The sequence below is a fragment of the Crocodylus siamensis genome, chromosome 10 (genome assembly GCF_052110815.1).
Source record: "Crocodylus siamensis isolate JL-2025a chromosome 10, ASM5211081v1, whole genome shotgun sequence".
NCBI classification, from domain to species: Eukaryota; Metazoa; Chordata; order Crocodylia; family Crocodylidae; genus Crocodylus; species Crocodylus siamensis.
This window is the reverse complement of record NC_143404.1, coordinates 67,694,506-67,715,974: the sequence shown is the minus strand read 5'-3', so window position 1 is coordinate 67,715,974 and position 21,469 is coordinate 67,694,506. Positions and strand designations below refer to the sequence as shown.

The 21,469-nt window shown below is 45.0% G+C and overlaps 2 protein-coding genes across 2 annotated transcripts in view; one reads left to right on the top strand and one right to left on the bottom strand.

The window, feature by feature from the left end:
* The window catches only part of SS18L1 (SS18L1 subunit of BAF chromatin remodeling complex), a 28,617-nt gene extending 22,026 nt beyond the window's left edge, over positions 1-6,591 (bottom strand). Inside the window, exon 1 of the mRNA XM_090065127.1 lies at positions 6,309-6,591. Within this exon, the coding sequence (XP_089921253.1) occupies positions 6,309-6,377 (69 nt within the window). The 5' untranslated portion in view covers positions 6,378-6,591. The remainder of the gene's footprint in view (positions 1-6,308) is intronic.
* Positions 6,592-7,082: 491 nt separating this feature from the next.
* PSMA7 (proteasome 20S subunit alpha 7) lies at positions 7,083-13,502 on the top strand. Its single transcript, XM_090020365.1, has 7 exons — positions 7,083-7,240; positions 9,119-9,245; positions 10,476-10,600; positions 11,081-11,203; positions 11,647-11,766; positions 12,914-12,976; positions 13,254-13,502. Exons 1-7 carry the CDS (start codon positions 7,145-7,147, stop codon positions 13,344-13,346), a joined length of 747 nt encoding a protein of 248 aa, XP_089876491.1. The 5' UTR covers positions 7,083-7,144; the 3' UTR covers positions 13,347-13,502.
* Positions 13,503-21,469: the final 7,967 nt, after the last annotated feature.

Here is a 21,469-nt window from a genome sequence, read left to right as displayed (position 1 = left end):
CAAAAGATTTACAACTTTCTCAGTGAAATAGTCTGTATTCCCCTGGCTCCAGACTGCCAGTCCTGTGAAGGATTCTCTACAGGGTACCCACAACATTTTAACATTTTTAGTTCATCTCAATAGAGAAAAAAAGTTGTATTTTGGCAATACAAGACTTCCTTCAGAAATGAAAGGCTTGGTGCAACTTATGCTGCTTAGCACATAACAGTACAGCTCATGACCACCATACTGTAAGCCTGTACCTTACTTCCCCTGTTGTCAAAAGCAAATGTCAGTGCTGCTTACCCTTAGCCTAAGGAGGGATTATTACCACTTCACACATACAGACTGGCAGCACGGAGAAGACTCAACCACACAAGCTCCTCACTGTGCTGGCCCTTGCATAAACATCCATGATATGATCATCTGTCCCCCAAGGACTGACAGTCTGAAAGGATTTGGATGTTTGATTTTGAAAAAAAATCAGACACACACATGAGCATAAACCAATGTTAGCAACAACCTTTCCACACTGGACCCTCCTGGATCCCAGAACCATGTCTTGTCAATGCAACTCCATTAGCTCCTGGAGGTGGCCAGGACCGAGGTCGTACACCCATTGGGCCCACTCGAACACTGCTACCTTTAGCTAGAAAGGCCTTGGAATAGGAGCAGTTTCTAAGCCTATTCTGCTGATCTGAAAAGAGCCAGATATGTAGATGCCCTGGGATGAGTCTGGGCTACACAGAGAAGAGGAAAAACATATTCCCTTTTCTTGTTGTGCATTCAGCCCCAATCACTGCCTGGATTGTGCATTCAGCACCCATCACCAGCTCCAGACTGGGCGCTCCAGAGCCCCTTAGTGCACATGCATCTGTTTAAATGTGGCATTACGACTGAATTTACAAAGGCTCCTTTCTCGCTTTGTTGAAGACCCTTTACAAAATGTAGAAAAGCCAAAAGGTAGAACCGCCATAAACCACAATGTCCAAACAGTAGGGACAGGCTAACAAACTCGCAGTGCCAGGGGGACTGTGGGTCCTGCATCTTAAAGCCCCAATGGGTCACCAAATAGATGCATCTGCAGTGAACTGTGTTACCATTGATAAAAGCTATTGGATTTCTTGTAGCTTTAAAAACAAGCAGGTCTACTGCCTACCCCATCTGCTGCTGGACTTTTGCAGCTGCAAATTTGGCAATTTGTCTCAATTAGTACACTAAGCTCTAGCCTAACAGTTTTGAATGGGTCCTTGACTCTGTATATACCATTCCCCTGCTGAGGGATTTCCCTACATATATACACACATGCAAGTACCTTCACTTCAGAAGTAGCTGATGTCAAAAGCCGTAATAGAAGAGCAGTTACTCCTTGTCTGAGAGTCTAGCAGTTTTCTAAAAGACTGTGTTGCATAGCAGGCAGTTTAGGTAGAGGTCTACCTGAAAGGCGTTTGACTACTTATCTCAAAAAGCTGAATCTCAGGTCTATAAGACTGGGCTGGACATCTGAAGAGGGATAATTCCCAAGAGACAGTCAAAGCAGGGACAGCATCTTTCCTACAGGTCTGTACAGCAGCTAGCACAGTATTGACTGGAGTTGCCATGTGCCACTGCAGTACAGGTAGTATCACCCAACACTTTGCCCCCGAAGCAAATGCAGTATTCAAATATCTTCGAAGCACATTCACGTTGTCTGTCATCTCACCCAGTCAGTTATCTCCAAGCTATCTTCCTGCTTCACAAGCCAAGAAGCCGGCGTGGTGCAAATGTGATGCAGCATGTAAACTAGGCAGCCTCTGCTGTGCAGAATAGCCTACTCAGAGCACTGGAAGTGCTCCAAAAGCAGGTTTCTACAGATGTAACACTCCTGGGACATCCATAAAAACTTCAACTTAGTCTGGAACCCAGGAGTCATATGAGCAACCTTTGCTGGGCACCCCAGGCTCAGATACATGCCCCTTTAATGAGCATATGTTGAGTTAAGCAGAGTATTTCCTCCCAGTGTTTCTCCTTTGGACACATCCTTCACATGGCAATTCACAGCTGACCCTTCTAGGAACACAGCAGCACAAAGACTACATATTTCCCTCCCAATTATGTACTTACTGAAGGATGTGTTCTGAACTACACAAGTGTGAGCCTTGCCCATAGTAAGGGCATAGACTGGGTTGATAAAAATTCTAATCAAATGGCTTCACTTATTTTCTCTCAATCCTCTAAATCTGACTCCAGCCATGACATCTTTACATCTCCTCATTTTGGAGGTTCGTAAATCCCCCATGCTAGTAAGCAAGCCAGGTGTCTGGTGGTAGCGGTTTGAAAAGGGTAGCCAGCCATCAGCTAGAGCTGTTCTAATCAAAAGTTACATGCTGAACTTCAGAAAGGTTTGGCCAAAAGACATTTATACCCACACGACTTTGTTGAGCAGCTTAGCCTTGCATTTCTAATGGTGATTGTGGTGAGCAGTTATTTCTAAAGGATTTAGTTAAGGTATCCAGCATTCAGAATCAATTGCTTTGCTGTTCCTGAAAAGCCAGGTAAGTGTTGTCTTGCTGAAGCAAAGCACGTGCTCCATCCACGCAACAGTTGTAGCTCATTCTAAAATGCCATCCAGCTTTTAAAACCATGTGTATGTTACCCCATCGTGTGTCTTTCCAAGCTGTACTTCCACAGAGGTGATGTTCCCATGAAATAACATCAGGTCTTCTACACAACAAAGTAAGAAGCAGGCACGTAGAGCCCACTGCACTTGAAAGAGTAGTTGGAAATTCGCATCTCTAATTAAAGTGCAACTGCCTTTGCAGGAGAACTACATCCCTCAGTGTTTTCTTGCCCTTTGCAGTGAGTTCTGCACTAAGACAGAGGAGCTGTACAGGAGAATATTGAGTAACTAGGCACCAGTGAGCTGCTGTTTACAGGGCGATCAAAGGTATAATTTAACACTACTCTCTGCCAGGGCTTGACTTGTTTCCAAAAAAAATGCAAACATGAGATACGCATTTCTTTAATTAACTCATTGACACTAGCTAAAATTCAGCTTTTGGTTATTGTAAAGTTGATTCAAAGACAGACCAGTCTGTTATGAAAGTGCCGAGAGACTAAAGAGCCTGCTCTAAGGGCCTCCTGTGGTATTATCACTGTTTCCTCTAGAATTCCTCGCAAGCTTTCTATAGGTGAAAGAGTGAAGGTAGAAGATGCACACTAGGTACTGCAGGACTGGACCCACATTTTTGAATATAAAGCATCTTCAGGAAAGGGAAAACATTTTCTTGAAATACGTTTCATCTCACCTAGGTATACAGTTCATGCAGTTGCTTGCTCTCTTTAAGGAAGGATTCAGAAGGATTCTTAACAAATTTAAAAACAAAAACCAAATCACGGAAAAAATTAGCAGTGGCATCACGTAGTCCCATATTTTGGTCAACAGCAAACGGACAAGCAGAACTCAGATTTCTGGCTTCTACAGTCTGTACAAACAGGGGCATGTCATCACCGGGCCAGGGGGCATACTGCTGATCACACGTCCTGACGGCATGGATCTCTGCAACACCTGTCAAGGAGATCTGAGGAATGGAGCATCTCTTGTGTCCTATCAAGACAGGCCAGCAGCAAGCCCTCCCTGCCGACGATGGGAAGAGTCAGAATTGTGGCAGGCGAGATTCATGCATCTCCTCCACGGTTTGGGCATGGTGTCCGGATGCATGGCACCTGGGAAATAACTTCTGAAATCAAAATATTCCCAACAAAGCTCTGATTTCATTTGACTCGCTGTTTGTGTAGAACCTACATTGATGTTGATAGAGATATTCTGTGAAAAGTCTAATACAGATCTCTGCAACTGAGTGGAGAGGGTCATTTTTCCTGAAGAACTGTAATTACCTTAGGACCCCCCAAAATCTTTTCAAATATTAATGAACAGCTCAGCTGCTGGCATCCTCATGTCTAGTAAGATGGTTTAAGGATCAAACATCACCTCTGGATGTGTATTCAGTGCTGACAATCCAAGCAACATAACTGTTTGTTGCAAAAAGACCACAGAATAACTCTAGTATAACACTGCTAAAAAGAAGTAGGTTCTAATCTGTCACAGAGAAGTAAATCGGAGGTTAATATTAATGCTCATTGCTGTTCCATGAGCTACAGTCAATCCGCAGTCCTACAGTCTTTCACTTTCCTCACATGAAGTTTTGTATAAGGATTATAGTTAGCTTCAGAAGGATAAGGCTTGAAAGGAGCTTTTGAAAGCAAGTCAGTAGCACGCATCATAAAAACTAGCTGCTTGTACATTCAAACATAAGCCAAAAACGAGCACCTTTGTGAAAAATATCTTTTACTATAAAGTTTGGCTTCTAATGAACACATACTGTTGCAATTTCCTGCCCCAGAATTAGATTCAGCCCTGCCCCCCATGTATGACAGCAAAGGCAAGTTAATTTTTTCTGCATTTGTTTTCAGATAAAAGCATCGGTGCTTTTTGAAAAAGACCATCACTGCCAAGAATCAAGGAGCAAGCCTAACATAGAAAGCATGGAGTGTACTTGTTAGAGGAAAAGATTTTTATATATTTCCAAGGAACAGACTGCAGCCCCAAACTATTACTATGTTTATTGCTGACAGGAGGGAAAGTGCGTGGAAAATTAAGAGACTATGACTGTCCTTTACACTGAAACCTTGAAAATGAATTTAAAAGACTAACCTATTCAGGATGTGAAATTCTGCCTTAAACCCACAAAAATCCAGATAAAGGATAAAGCTTCACCTTTTGCCACTGCTGTCTAAATATTTTAGCCTCTGAAATGACGTGGGTCCGATGACAATGTCACACATGCTCCTCAAATTAGGCAAAATGGAATGAGTTTCTCTAAATGCCAGAAGAACATTTGGATGTGAGATGCTGACATCTCTCTTGGGGTACTTTGTTCTGCCTTCATTTTCCTGAATCTTGACCTCGTCCTCCAGCGAGACGCATTGCCCCAGAATTCACAGCCTGGCACGAGATGGTAGCTGGGCTGCAGGAAATCCTCCTAAACAGCTGATTGCTGAGAGCTGACACCTTTTTTTGTTCGCCATTATCCTTTACAAATGGACTACATCAGACCTTCATCCCTTCCTGCACAACGCAACCCCCCCGCACATTGCAATAGGGCAAACACAGAGCATGCAGGCTGGAGCTGGGCATGACAGGCATTGTTCAGCAAAACCAATCGACAGCACAGACACGGTCTTTATTGACATCTCCACACCTCTTCCGTTATCTCCGGGGACGGCAGCAGGGCCTGGGAGGGGCTCCTTCCCCCCTGCCCGTCACCCTTGCACATCTTCTCCTACAAAAGCATCCCCCAAACTTCCTAAGTGGGTCCCCTTGGCACCCGCTTCTGTAGGAAGCCCAGCAGGGACCAAGCCGGATGAGAAAGCCCCTCAAAACCTCTGCCCTTTGGCGTTAAGCCACAATGAACGCAACCGCACATGATAACAATAATAATAATGCTGATAAAGATATTAATGATAATGCTAGTAATACTAATTATAAGGCTGATGATACTAATACAAATAATAACAATGCTGATACTAATGATAATGCTGATGATCCCGATACTAATACTAAAAATGCCAATACTACTAATAATGCTAATTATGCTGATACTAACAAAAATGGTGATGATGCTAATACTAACAATAACACTGACGATACTAGCATTAATAATGCTGATAATAATAATAATGCTAATGCACTAATACTAACAAAGCCAATGTTAATAGTAACACTGATTATGCCAATAGTAATAGTAAAGCTGATGATACTAATACTAGTAACAACGCCAATACTACTAATAATGCTAATGATACCAAACCAATACTAATACCCATACTAATGCCGACAATACTAATATTAGTAATAATGCCAATACTACTAATAATGCTGGTGATACTAATACTAGTAATAACACTAATACTAATAATAATGCTAATGATACTAAGCCAATACTAATACCAACAATGCCAATACTAATAATACTAATACTTGTAATAATGCTAATTATAATAATGCTAATACTAATAATGTCAATCCTACTAATAATGCTGACAATGCCAACACTAATAGCAATACTAATGATAATGCCAACACTACTGCTAGTGCTACTACTGCTAATAACGCTAATACTCCCGGTAATAACGCTATGCTCACACGGATGGTAACCGTACCGCAGGACTGTGGCGGCGGCGCTCACCCCCCCCCGCCGTGCCCGGGTGAATAATAGATGAACGCCCCCATCCCCCCCGCGGCTGTGACCCCCTCCCCGGGCCGTGAGGCAATGCCCCCCGCCCATCACCTTCTGGATGGTTTGCTGCGTGACCTCGCCCTTGGCCCTGGGGCGGGCGGAGGCGAAGGCGACCGACATGCCGGCGGGGGCGGGGGGGGGCGGGTCCCTGGCAGCTGCCCCGGCCCCGCGCTCACGGTTGCGATCGGCGCCGCCGCCGCGCCGGGCTGTCCGCAGTGCGCGGGGGGAGGCTGGCGCACATGGTACATCCCGTGCCCCGCCCCGAGCCCGCCCCGCGGCCCCCCGCGCCGGCCCCGCCCCGCTGCCGCCGCCCCGCGAGCCGGGGGGGCCCAACGGCTGGGTCCGGGGGGGGCGGAGGCGGTGCCCGCCACAGCGCCCCTCCCCCGCTCCCCCCCCGCCGCTGCACATGGTGCGTCCCGCGCCCCAGCTTCCTGGCGCAGGGTAACAGCGGCAGCCAAGTGCGCTAAGTGCGTAGGGAAGGCGGCATGTACGCCAACTGCGTGGAGTGCAGCGTGAAGCCGGAGGGTGGGGAGTTGGAAATCAAGCCCGCTCCTACGCAAAGTGCGTGGGGTACCTCCACCTTGATAACTACGTCAATGACGTAAGCGAAGGACGCGTGTACGGCAAGAGCGGGGGGGGGAGGGGAATCCTCCACCTTGATAAACCTGGCACCTACGTTATGGCGGGAGGGGTGGGGGGGACGGGGGACACAGGCACATACGCCAAGTGCGTGAGGAAGAACATGAAGGGGGATAGGAACTCAGCGCCTACGCAGTTGGCGCACGGGAAGCAGAAGACGTAGGCCGGGCGCGTGACAGCGGAAGGCCCGCCGGAAGGGGCGGGGCGGGCGGTGAGTGTGCGGATTTGAGGCAAGTGCCGGGGCCGCCATGAGCTACGACCGCGCCATCACCGTATTTTCCCCCGACGGGCATCTCTTCCAGGTCGAGTACGCGCAGGAGGCTGTCAAGAAGGGCTCTACCGCGGTGAGTGCGCCGCCGGGTCCGGCCGGGCCTGACTTGACCTCGCTTCACGGGACCCGCCGGGGGGGAGGGCCCGAGCAGCGCGGGGGCGCCGCCTGCACCTGCGCTACACTCGGAGGCACGCGTGCAAAAATATATATATATTGTTGAAAAATCGAGCTGGTGTGATGAAAGATAAGTCCTGATCCCTTTGGCATACGTGTGCATGTGTGTGTGGGTGTATGTGTGTACACTCACAGCCACATACATGCAGTCTTTATATACAGACACACCTGCCTCTTGCTTTTTCTCTCTCCACATATGTGCACATACTGCCCTCTAATGCATGCATGCACATCTATACATATGTGGTGTGAGGTCATGCAGCAAAGGCACATGTGCAAATACCTGCCTACACACACGTAGAGAGGGATAGATAGATATCTATAGAAAACAAATACATACCCACATGCATATAGCTCTATAGATACATACAGAGATGCCTGCATAGAGATATGTCTGCATAGGGTGTGTGTGTATATATACTTATGCATGCATATAGATAGATGCATGCCCACCCCCCCCCCATGCTGACATGCTTACTTACATATAGTTCTACAGATATATAAAGTAAATACACATTCACATGTATCTCTGTCTCTATCTGCAGATCTGTATGTAAGTAGGTATGCCTGCATAGGATGTGTTTATATGTGTGTAGATAGATATATGAATGTATGAGTATTTATACACCCACCCTATGCAGGCATACCTACTTACATATAGCTCCAAAGACAGATATAGAGATGCACGTGGGTCTGTATTTATTTATTTTTTTTACATACATGGTATAGACTCAGGGTAGTCTCTGAGATGCAGACTTACCTCATCTTGTCACTTGACTTGGACTAGCTACATCTCCCTGCCAGAAGGAGCCCACTCTGGCAGTTTGGTTGTGGAAAACTGCTGGACCAGTTTGTTGCCATGGGAGGTGGTGAAGCCAAGAGCTTACCAGGTTCAGAAAAGAGTGGGTCACTTTATGGATGATGGATCCATTCGTGGCTGTTGAACAGAAGGGTTGGAGATGTTTCCCCTCTCATCTCTGTACAATAACGGGGGATGCCCGGGAGTACTGAATAGGGGATAGATTGGATCACATTAGAGAAACCTGGTTTTGTGTGCTCTCTGTGTAGCGTCTACCTTGCCACTGCTGGGGTGACTGGACCACAGGTCTGACCCAGTGTGCCGCTTCTTGTCTTAAGAAACCCAGTGTAAGTCCCTTCTCTTCTTGGTGGAGGAGAGGTAGAAGCACACAGAATAACCTAAAAGTTGGTATATAGAGCAGATCTGTTTGAGGCCCATTCAATTTAAGCTTTGTTGTTTAGTCTGTGATGCAGTCTTAGCCTGAGATGAGTCTTGATATACCTAATGACTTCCACTTTGACTCTTAGGGGAGATGGTCTCCAAAAACAAATTGGGCTGCCCATCATTATGCCCTAATGGAATTGGAGACACCCCCCCTCCCCCCCCCTCCCCCAGCTATGGTTTTCAAATCTTACAGGAGTACTCTAATTTCTTATGAGGGGCTCAGTGCCCCCTGAACTCCCCTGTATTTCAGACCCTAGTTATAGCTGTAACTGAAGGTCCAAAAGTGCTTTTAAGAACCAAGTATAAAGATGCCTTCTTGGAAGGACTAAAAAGAACCATTCAGACTTTTCCCATTATATGGGCTAATTTTTGTTCTCTTACATCAGTTATTTTTCACCTTGATGCCCAATACAATGATGAGGCAAATTATTCGATGCTTCTGTTTGTATTGTTACTTTTGTTTGTTTGTTTTAAAAAACATTCTTATTGGACTTGGGCATGTTGTAACTGCTTTTGGTTTTGAATTAATTGAAGGTTGGAGTAAGAGGAAAAGAGATTGTAGTTCTTGGTGTGGAAAAGAAATCTGTTGCAAAGCTTCAGGATGAACGAACTGTGCGTAAGATCTGTGCCCTTGATGAAAATGTCTGCATGGCGTTTGCAGGTATGTGATATTGGCTAATTGGACTGTTAAACACTGGTCTGCAGGCTAGAAACAAGTTTAAACAAGGTAGTTATTGAAGCATTACTGTATTAGGTAGGTTTATGAACTATGAAAGCAAAGTTCTTTGGATAATTGCAGGTGGGAAATGTGAGGAGTATGTATATAGGGTATGCCCTGATGGTTACTTATTTCCTTGTAGTAAGAATTGTGGTTCCATAAGGTTGTTTTTGGGGTAATCAAATGAGAGAAAATGTCTTGAACTAGTGACATCCACTGGATTAAACATGAGGATGGAAATGTATTTTAATTTTACTTTTGGAAGAGGGGTGAATTACTCCTGTGAGGAAGGAATAGAAATACAGATCAGAATTACTTTTTCTTAGATAAAATGGTGATAATCTGTAATAGCAGGAGTTTGGGGAGGTTAAGTGAACCTGTTCCATTTGAATCTTCCCCAGAAGCTAAATTTAGCAAGCTCAAGGTTTTTAAAAATCACACGCAACAAAAAATGGAGTCTCACATTCCAGTGAAAAAATTAACTCGGTAAGCAAGCCTCGCAGTAGAAAGAACTCGAAAGTGAAACCAACTCCCATTGTCCAAGCTGTAAGATTTCAGAAGAGCAAGCAGAAGTAATGATGAACAGGATTAAAAATGTGTACTAAACACTGCCATACTAGAAGTAACCTACAATCCATCTGAGCAGGCTACAGCAGTAGTCTTTAGATTTAGTCAAATCTGACATTCCTGCAAACTGATATGCCTAGTTTCTAATCTTACACGCTCACTTTGGCGACTAGGATAGCAAATGTTACCTTCAAGCATAAGGATTAGACGAGACTTACCTGGGTCTGTCATCTGTGCTCTTAATTAGCAAAGATATTGCATAAGCAATAGAGTGGATCTATCTGAGGACCGGAACACTTTGTTCTGTATTCTTCTTTGGGGTGCTGAGACTTGTAGTCTGATTAATACTGTAGACACTTAGGCTTACGAATTAAAAAAAAAAAATCTAAAAGGTATGAAGTAAAGAATTTTGAAATTTTTAACATCTTAATGTTTAATGAGTAATCAAATCTATCCCTGCATACCAAACCCAAAGAAAACGCCTTCTTGCTTTTATGACCCACCCGCCTTCATTTTCAGTTGTATTGTGAGATCTTTGGGGCAGGGACTGGCTTTTCTTTGTATAACGAAATGCATGTATGATTATACAGTGAAATATTATTGCAGGGCTCACAGCTGATGCCAGAATAGTTATTAATAGGGCTCGTGTGGAATGTCAGAGCCATAGACTTACTGTGGAGGATCCTGTCACTGTGGAATACATCACCCGTTACATCGCTAGCCTGAAACAGGTACCTTGTATAATTTCGTTTTCTTTCACTAGGCTCCTTTTTTTTTTTTTTTTTTTTTTTTTTTTTTTTTTTTTTTTAGGACCAACAGAACCTGAGAATCATTGGGTAAATACAGCTTGCCTGTATTTAAATACTTCCCTGCCCGCAGCTGGGAGTGGGGGGGATGTGGGCAGGTAAATGCCTAGGGTGGAGAGGCAGCTGCTGCTTGCTCCTAAGGAAGGCAGTGGAGCCCCTTCTTCCCAGGCAGCCCCAGCTGGGTCCCCCCAGGCAATCACTTGTGTAGCCCCCTCCCTTGCAGGGTCCCCTGGTACCCGTGGCTGCGGTGCCCCAACCCCAATTGGATCCTTGCAACTGCCCACCCCCAATTAAATTTAAATATGTTTGCCAGTCTGCAGTAAAAAAAAGGTTGGGAACCTTGGACCAGAAATCCAAGTGCTTGTGGAGAAGTGTTTTCTGAAGCATGGCTCTTCTCATTCTCAGAGATATACTCAGAGTAATGGCCGCAGACCTTTTGGGATCTCTGCCCTTATTGTGGGATTTGACTTTGATGGAACTCCAAGACTGTATCAAACTGATCCCTCGGGCACATACCATGCTTGGAAGGTGAGTTGATTCTGCCTTGTGAATTAAACAAATTGGCTCCAAACAATATTTACTTTTATCTTGTGAAAGGGCCCCATCTTGCTTGAGTTGTCAACAGCTACATTACTTTAGAGGTTGGAAGATTGTAAATGGGAGGGAGGTAGCTTGAATAATTGAGAACAGGAGGAAGGTCTCCTAGATAATATTTCCATTTAGATCTAGTCATGGGTGAGAAATTTGAATGCTCCATACCCAAAAGGATCATAGCAGACATTGGAGACACCTGGGAATTGTAAACCTTTTCTGCATTCAGCCTGAAAACCTGTCAGTCAAAAAACAGGTTGCTTCAATTGAACCCATACAGTGAACGGGGCTGCACCCACTTATTTTTGTAAACAGGGATGTATAGAAATGTTTGTTTTCCTGTTGACCCTCACACCTCTCCTTTTCTGCAATGCTCCTAGGCTAATGCCATTGGTAGAGGAGCCAAGTCTGTGCGTGAATTCTTGGAGAAAAATTATACTGATGAAGCCATTGAAACGGATGATCTAACCATCAAACTTGTCATCAAAGCACTTCTTGAGGTGAGTCCTGATTCTGTCAAACAATGGATAACGGTTGACAACTTGTTATTTTATAGGTCCAGGGTGTATTTAACCTAAACTTGCTCATCAGTGGGTGCATCTACACATGCAGTTTTTAAGGTACATTAAGGGCACAAGTCTGTCCATGCTTGCCCTTTAATGCACCTTAAAAATGGTGATTTTTTTTTTAGGCTATTTATGCTTAAATTTTAATATCTGCAAAAGCAGGTATCAAATTTAGGTGCAAACAGCTAAAGCACCTTTTAATGCATGTGTAGACACAGTAAGGCACATTAACGCTGTGTATGTTGACGGACTTGGGATCGACTTTAGACCCAAGTGGATCTGCACACTGTGTTTAATGTGTGGTAGCGCGTGCACATGTAGATGCCTAATGCGTATTAAGGCAATTTAGGGACGCAAGTGCACATTAAGTTTAGGTATGCGTAAAAGCATGTGTAGGTACACCCAATAAAAGTTACCTATGCCTTCTAATATCTGCGAAATAAATGTATTTTTCTATTAAATTGAGAGCACTAAATACTAATTTATGTGTCTAGATTAGGCTTGGTACTTGGAATGCTTTGAAGTAACATTTCCCTAACTTGTATGTCAGATTTGAATAGTCTTTTGTGAAGACTGATTTTTTTCAAAAAGAAGAAAAACCCAAAATGTGTGTTTAGGCATTGCCATGGATCTTTTTAAATATATTTTAGTTATGCGTGTTATGGCATATTCCTTCATCAGACCTGAAGATGTACTCAAAAACTTTGTCTAACTCCATCCCACCTATTCAGGTGTCCCGTCCCCGTCCACATCCCGCCCCCGCCCCCAAAAAAAAATAAAGAGCGATCACTTTAATATCAATGTTTGAACTATGAATTAAGGCTAGTAATATTTACTTTCTCTTCTGTAAGAGCATGTAAGTGCATATAGTCTTCCTCATATTGATTTGGTGCAAAATTCCTCAGAATGAATACGTTTATTTATTTATTTATTTATTTTTTTGGCGGAGATGAGTGCTGTTGTCTGTAAGGGTATCTGAGACCTAAATGAAAAATGAAGCTCCTATTAGTCTATAAGAGGCTCAGTCCTAAATTGATTTTATGGACTAGGATTTTAGTCTTCTGAATCTTGTCTCTTTAAGGTTGTACAGTCAGGTGGGAAAAACATTGAGCTGGCAGTTATGAGAAGAGATCAGCCACTCAAGGTAACTAACTTTTATTCAGTAATAGTGTCCACCTTGATTTGTCAAGGCATGTTTTCGCTACTACTTTCCACTTGAATTTCATATTAACCTCATAGCAGCTTATGGCAGAATAAGAACTAGGGCTCTGTCTGTTTAAAGCTAGAGTGAGAAGAACTTTCAAAATTCCTTGGTGTTGGTTTGTAATCATACAGTCTTTAACCTAATTTCCTTTACAATTAGATCCAGCACTTAATCATGTTGGTATCTTGTCAATCACTTCTGTTTCAATTTTTTAAAGATATTAAGTCCTGAAGAAATTGAGAAATACGTTGCTGAAATTGAAAAAGAAAAGGAAGAAAATGAAAAGAAAAAACCGAAGAAAGCATCATGATGAATGAAACAGTTGTTTAGATGCTGGTTTTTAAAATTCAAATCATGGGTTAATTCTGTAGACAACATGTAGGCATTCCATTTATTCATACTGTGCCCCTCTGAGACCTACAATAAACCTACTGATTTTTTTCTTTTCTTTTTTTTTTTAAAGAAATCTGTGTTCCTTGGGTTTTAATTAGCATGTGACTGGCACTGATATCTTTCAGGGCATGAAACAGATCTCTCACACCTTGCCACTGAGATGTTTTTCCTAATTATTTACCTGCTGGTCTTGTACAAAGGGTTGCTTAAGCCTAGATTGCTTTCATAGCACCAGCATTATATGGTCATAACAGAGTGGTTCTAAATCCAGTTGATAGGTGAATTCTATCAAGTGACGGCAGGGGACAACTTTCCTGAGACCTGGTAAATGTGTTCAGCCACATGCTGAGTGGCTTAGCATCATGTTTATGATAGCTTAGCCAAATTCTGGTTTGTGGGTACAAGGGGAGGCAGCCTATACAGCAACTTGCTGCTTTGAAAACAAGCAACATCACCACTTATTTTCAGATTTGAAAAATGGAAACGTTGTATTAGAACCTCCAACTCATCATGGGTAGCACCATTTGAGACTAGGCACTAAGCTAATGCATTTTCTGTAATGTGTGACCATCAGGGATCCTGGTTTACCCTGATTTAAAAAAAACTGCCAATTCTCTGATTTTTACCCCCCCCCCCATCCATTATTAAAATTAAAGCTCCGCCCTACAGCACCTGCCCCCACCCCCAGCTGCCAGAGCTAGGGGCCAGGAACCTGGGTCTGCAGCCCCCTTCCCCTGACAGAAGGTAGCAGCTATTGGAGCTGAGGAGAGCATGAAGCCAGCTTCCCCCCCCCCCCCCCCCCCCGATGCCTGCTGGGGGCTCGGGTGGGTGGGAGGGAGCCAGCTCCCTGCAGCTGCACACACTCCTGGAGGATGGGATTTGTGATGCACACCCCTCCCCCCCCAGATCTGTGCACAGGGCAAGGGTGGGACATGTCCTGCTGCCCTCCCACTGGGCCTCTGCAGCCCATGGGTGCTCAGGAAAGCTGCTTGCTGCTGCAAACTTCATGCTGCCCTTGTGACTTCTGCATATATGACAGCAGTGAGGGTACAACCCTATGCTGCCTCCATCACCAGGGCAGCATGGAACTCGTAATGGCAAGCAGCTTTCATAGTTTCTAGGGTTGGAAGGGACCCAAGTAGATCATCTAGATCCTAGCCACCCTGATCGTGAAGTAGCGCCTCCTGATATCTAGCCTAAATCTACCCTCTGCCAGCTTGTGACTGTTATTCCTGGCCACTCCTGGCGGTGCTGGGGGGAACAGGGATTTCCCCAGTGCCTGCTGATTCTCCCCTGACTAGTTTGTAACAGGCCACTAGATCCCTCTCAGCCTTCTCTTCTGGAGGCTGAACAGGTTCAGGTCCCGTCGCCTCTCCTCGTACGGCCTGCCCTGCTGCCCCCTTTCCTGCAGCACTAAGTTGCACAGGCCGGGCTGCAGGGGCTTGGAGAGAGCAGCATGGCAGGATCCCAAGCCTGCAGTAGGCTGCCCATCCTGCCTCTGCCCTGCAACAGGTCTGGGGGTACAGGTCCCCCCTACCCCTGAGTGTGCACTGTGGCAGGGAGCTGCACCCCCTCCAGATAAGCTGCCTGTGGCCCTGTCTCACTCCCCACTGGCACCTGCATTGCAGCCCTGGGCCCCAAGCCCCCTACACTGCCCAGCTGGGCAGCAGCCCCTATCCCTGGCCAACTCCTTCCCTGTGGGCCTCAATTCCTCCCCCCCCCCCCATCTGCAAGAGCTGCTTTTCAGGCTGCCTGGGGCCGTATGCATATACATGATCATGGTGTTCCCTGCCTGACTGCCCTCATCCTGCCCACCTACAAGCTGGAACTCTGCCAGCCTGCAGAGAGCTTGCTGCAAAACTGCAAAAGCCACAGGTGTCTCTTAAAATAAGAAATCTGCACTTTATTCCAGGGAGGAGGGAAATCTGTGTTTAACTTTGTTCTTTTGTGGGAGATAGACAACCCAGATCCCTGATGATCGTACTGTTGCAACTACCCTAGTCACTTCACTCACTCTGACACCTTAGCACTTAGGGCACTTTTACATGTGCTCCAGGGGTTGGGGGAAGAGGGGGTGCTTTCATTAAATTACTGCTATGTCTAGTGTATTAGTGTCCTGGTGCTTAAAAATGGTAGCAAGGGCACTTCAACTAAAGTTCATTTGAGCTTTAGTTCAAGTGTCCCTGCCATCATTTTGAATACAGGAGGCTGTTGGAGCGTGACAGCTGCCATGCTCCAGCAGACTCAATTGATCACCAGTGTTGGAGTAGCTTCCACACTGGAATTCCAGCACATTGGAGCAGTCTTCATGCTCAGGTGTAGGCACCTATAAATACCACCTCTGAAGTAAAACTTAATTGTCCTGCGGTGCAGATCCTAAAGGTGCTGACTGATTGCAATCAGTTGAGATCTGAATGTCTGACTTGGCACTGTCTGCACACCTTGGGCAGTACTCACAGGTGTAACATGGTTTCAAGCAAGTCTGTGGGAATGAGGAATCTCAGAGATAAGCAATTCTGAATTAAGATGGAAGAGCAGTTAAATAAAACACTTTCTTGAAGACATGCATGTTGTTTAGATCTGCCTGAATTGTTGTAGAACTTGGCATTTTTCTTTCTTGAGAGTTAAAACTTGCTGTACAGCAGCCACAGTACATCTAGCAACATGTAACACTTACACTATGCTCAAGAGGGAGATAGCATGGTTTTTTACCTCTTGTACTGGGTTACTGCTTTCTTTCTTGGTATTCAAAACCTCCTCACTCAGTTCTAGAGTTCAGAAGGGGAGAAAAATGCTGTAAAATGTTGAAGCACAGGTGACACTACACATCAGAATCCCTCCTTGCATAAAGACTATGCTTTATAAAGAAGTTTTCATACTGGTGGTCTTGGAAGGCAAAACAGGCTGTGTAAGATGCAAGCAACTATTGAGTTTCCAGCTCCCCCTTGCCAAAGCATGTTCTATACAACTGCTGTTACTTCCTAATAAAATGCACCACAGAATTGGAGAGATCTCAAGTGCATAAATTAAGACTGCTAAAACCTCTTATTTCATGTATAATTAAACTCCCACCTTCCAATCTTACAAAATGAAAGAGCGCCGAGCCTTTGCTCTCATTTGTTCTCTTGCTTTTTCTATGTCCACTCTCAACAGGGGAGTTGCGAGGATTAGTGTCAACTTTTAAGATTAGCATTCAAGGTATCCTAAACAAGACCTGATCCCACATTTCCACTATGGTAGAACAGAAGAGAAGAATTGTTTCAGGATTTACACAGCAGCAGTACTTGCTAAGCCACTGGGAAATGAGCTCACTTCTTTCTCTATGCTTTATGGTGCACTGAGGAGGCCCTACGTGAGTACTTCACAAAGTAATCTTTTCCCATTTGTTTCTGCATTACTTGGTGAATCCTCAGCTGCTGGACAACACTGTGATATAAGGCTCCACAGTCACATTCACAAGTTGATACCACTAACTCGTTCTGTCTGTTGGAATCCCCGGCAGTGGTTTTCAACATTTTCTCAGTTACAGGCCCCCCTAAAGAACTTTGAATGGAGGCACAGCCCCCTTTGGAAATTTCAAATGGAGGTATGGCTCCCTTTAAATTGTAAGTGTAGATATTGACATACATTTGATTGATCATCATCATCCTCACGGACACCTTAGACACAGTCTGTGGCCCATAGGTTGAAAACTGTTCTAAATGAAGGGAGCAGGGCTCTTTCTGTGTGTCGGGTTCTAGCATATGAATACTGCATGCTCCACTCCCCAACTCTGGTGACCAACACTTGTTAAAGGAGATTTCTCTTAGGCAGCATTGCGATGTCCTTTGGTAAGTGTAAAATAGCCTACACAAAAACTTTCACACCAGGTGTGTCTACACATTTGCTGTGCAGTAACCAAAATTACTGTGCAGTACAGACATGTCTATACGGGCACACCCATACAGTGCGGTAAATACAAAAAGCCCTTGCTGGTCACAGGTTCAACATTCACAGTTTCAAATATTTGCAAATGCCAAACTTGTATCTTAAATACATATACAGGAGCTCCTTGAGAGCTCTGCGCTTGCTACTGCTGAGCTCCCGCCAGTGCAGCCATGCCCCCCTGTCCCCAGCTGCCAGGGCCACTGCGTTCATGATGTTCATGAATGCAGTGCCATATTCAGCTTTGGCCATTTGCAGGGATCTCAAGAACATATCCCCCACAGATGGCAAGGGTTGTCTGTATAGCAACTTACACCAATTTGATACCTGGTATCAAATTTACACCCAAATAGTTACTGCACAGTAATGCATGTGTAAACGCCTTACTGCACAGTAACAGTGTGGACTGACTTGGGACTAACTTTATCCCCAGGTCAGTCCGCACATGGTGTTAATGTGTTAAAGCGTGTATGTGTAGACACCGGTTTATTCCTGTTTACTGTGCAGTAAATTTAAGCCAGTGTAAATGCACATGTAGACGTGCCCACTGTGTATTCAGCCTGGTTATCCAAGGCTGGCTTGTTACCAAGTGCACTTGCATTGACCCCAGCCAAGTTGTGGGTGTACGGTCCTTCCACCTGCTATAAAAAGGGAGTAGACTAGCATTAATGGTTCCTATAAGCCCTGTTCCCATCAGAGGTAGGGTGCCCCTGTGCAGCATGCCAGAGAACAACAGTAAGGATGTCAGCATAAGCAAAAGCACGCAGTGGTGCCAAGATGCTGGACACAACAGCCAGTTCCACAGCTGCCCTCATTTCAAGAGGATCCTGAAGCCGTATTAGGCTATGCCACACTTGAAGAAAGTGCAGTCACACTGGGCAGGGTTCACATTCCCTTTTTGTTCCCATTGTCCCTCGGTCACACTATTTCCTTTGTTCTAGCACCCCTCCACTCTCCCCAGGGTAGGCCAGTTAAAGCTGTTCCTTTCCTAGCTCTGGCCCAGAGCTTGTTTCACGCTGGAGAAATTGCTCTAATTCCTCTCACTGATGGCCTGTTTGGAAGAGTTACCAATCCTCTTTTACGAGTCATTTCCAAAGCAGTACCTTCCATTTGTGAGCCACTTCTGGTTCCGGCTTGGTCACTATGCTTTTTCACAGTTGTCATCCTACTAGAAATACCTACTTGGGTTCAGCTCAGGCACCTTTTAAAGAGACAGGAGTGGCCCCCCTCCCCTTCCTCCAACCTTGTAATTCCCTCTTAACCTTAATCTGCCAAATGCAAACTGACAGATTAATGCTGATCTGTCACAACGTTTAAGAATGAGGGACTGGAATAACTGTACTCAAAAGGGACAAAACCAAGGTAACAGGAGGCAGCAAAAAGGCTACCACCATAGCATTTGAAAATAGCTCATCTATGGTCCTTGTCATTAACAGTTTAGCACCTGGCAGTCAATTGGGATGCTACTTTACAAACAGACTGCTTCCCTGGAGAGTTTGCAAATAAATGCAATGAATGACCTGGACAGTGAGTCAGGTAAGGAAGAATACTCTGGCAGGGCAGGGGTGGGGGGAGAGGGTAGAAAAAGCAGGAACAGTTGCTCGCTATGCAGGAAGCATTGCAGGCAGAAGACACACAACCCGAGATTCAGAGACAGAGGAAGCTGTTCTCAGGAGGGTGAAGATGGAAGATCTGGACTTGGACAAGGCATTTGTCTCACTACTCGCGTACATGTGGGGTTTATATATTGCACAAATCCAGGCTGGAGTGTGAATTCTTGTAACCAGACCTCTGGCCAAAGTAAAGGTCACCCTGTGGACACAGGCTTGTCCTAGGACTCTGGGAATGGAATTCAGGATAACAAGATGTGTCTGCAGAAAACTTGTGCAGCAACAGCTCCTGCTGCCCCTCAACCTTTCCCATAACTCTTCTTCTTTCTGTGCTTTGATCAGCAACTCATTGTTTAAAGTGGATATTCAAATTGTTATAATTAGTCTGCAAGGTCAGCAATGCCTTGAAAATAAGGTAGCTTGTGCCTCAACCCAGCTGTTTCAGGCAAGCTACACAACTAAGCAGACATTACCCCATCTGTAGGCACATTGTTCACATTTTCAAGTCCATTCTTAGCACTGAGCATGCTACAGCCCTTAGTAATTTTTCTAAAAGGAAACAAAATTCTGGAGCCTAGACCCCCTTGGAAAACCTCGTTTTATACTCTGGAAGGCATCTTTAAGAGCACACTTGCATCCCCTGGGCATGCCGCTGCTAGGAGTTAATAGAAGGATCTGGCAAGTATCTGCAGATGGGTCCCTGTGCCCTCTGCCATCCAGGAGTAACAGACAGCCTGTTACCAAGATAGGATGCATGTATGGACATCTTCATGTCTAGGGCCATCTGCCCCTGCAGAAGTGCAGATGCAAGTTAGCCTTATTACAGCCTGGAAGGGTCAGGCACATGAAGCTTTCCTACAGCACTTCCCAGGCAGTCCAGTGACCTACAAAGAGCCACTTTACATTTGATGGGTCTCTCAACATGCCAGGAGGCAGCTGTACCTGGGGCACAGAGCTCCCCACGCTGAGGCACATAAAGGTTTACGGTACAACTAGCTTAAAGGCATTATACAAGGATGTGAATGTGGCAAACAAGACCTCGAACCATCTAAGTCTGATGTTTTCAGTGCTCCTACATACTAATGAAAACCTTGTTACTAGCTGGCATTTTATTGCAAACCCATCATGCGGTCTCAACTTTAGCCTTCCTTATACAGCTTAAAAAAAGACAGATGAACAACCCCCCCACAAAAAAACCAAAGCATCTTGAATACAAGCCTGGACAGTGCTCTATATTTACCAAAACCTGGTGTTTAACAGGTTTGTATCATCCTGAAGCCTGGAAGTTTTCTTTGACTTTATGAACATTAACAGATTTTTTTTCCTGATAATCAGATACTAAGGCCTCTCAAGCACAAAAGAAAGCTTAGCTAGACAATTTTATTAAAGACCCATGAGCCCCATGTTGTCTCTGCCTTAAAATGTCCTGCAATTTTAAGGTGCTGATTTCTAAACCCGCCACTTGAGTGCAGCTCCTGAAGAATGTGTGCGTTTTGCAAGCCTGTCTCATTTTTTACTTAGACCCCTGGTAGTAGCCTAGTGGCTAGACTATGGCTCTGTTAGAAACACCCAATGTCTGTATGAACTGATCAGAAAGGCATTGTAAGCAGAGACCCAATATTGTTGAGACAGTCTGAAGCTAGCACTTTGTCCTGTGTGATGCACCATCTGCACATGAAGGATCATATTTAGATCTTGACTGGGTACTGTCAATCACAGCTGCACTTTAAAATCAGAGAGAAGCACAGCCCACCCTTAAGTTACAACAGCTGTTAGACTTGGGAGTGGTCTGGCCTATTTTTCCCTACACCCCATTAAAATGCAGGAGGCTACACGGACAGCTGCCTTACAGTTAGGAGTGGATAGGTTCACCGAAATAATATTTCTGCTCAAGTATGCTGAACAGAACTGCTTAGCAGGGAGTTAGTCTGCTCCTGGCAGCCAGGAATCCCATTCCAGGGCCATTAGTCCAGACAGTTGACTCTGCACAGGCAAGAAGTCCAGGGTTTAGGGACAAAGTTCTGAATTTGTTTTTACTACATTAGCCTTACAGTTGATACTGCAGCTTAATCTTGGATGCACCAGGGAAGAAGTTGCCATTCCAGGGGCAAAGCAATGTGCTGAAAGTCCTCACTGCTGCTTCAGCAATGCTGTTGCATGTAAAAGGGACAAGTGTAAGCAGCAGCAAGCCAAAGTGAAGTGCAGGTGTGGCAAGTGGCTGTGTATAAACCATGGCTGTCACCCTTCCAGAGGCAACTAGCCAACGTAGACTAGACAAAAGGGGACATGAAGGCTGGATTCTACTAGAGCATGTGGCAGTGTCAACACCAGCTATTCAGAGCTTCCGCCCAAGGCCCACTCTGGAAAGATCTATGAAGACAGAAAGCAGAGATCCCTAGGAGCATTCTGAGCCAACCCTGATGACTGACATCTCCCAGATGCCTGAGCTGTCAGCCCACGGACCAGCTCCCACACTGCAAAGCACCATTTACAGAAATAAGAGGAG

What these genes read in the sequence shown, in the direction of transcription:
- PSMA7 (XM_090020365.1), top strand. Translation starts at nt 7,145, where the DNA reads ATGAGCTACGACCGCGCCATCACCGTATTTTCCCCCGACGGGCATCTC. An exon ending in GCACATACCATGCTTGGAAG is followed by an intron (nt 11,204 to 11,646) that starts GTGAGTTGATTC and finishes CAATGCTCCTAG; the next exon opens with GCTAATGCCATTGGTAGAGG. An exon ending in TCATCAAAGCACTTCTTGAG is followed by an intron (nt 11,767 to 12,913) that starts GTGAGTCCTGAT and finishes TGTCTCTTTAAG; the next exon opens with GTTGTACAGTCAGGTGGGAA.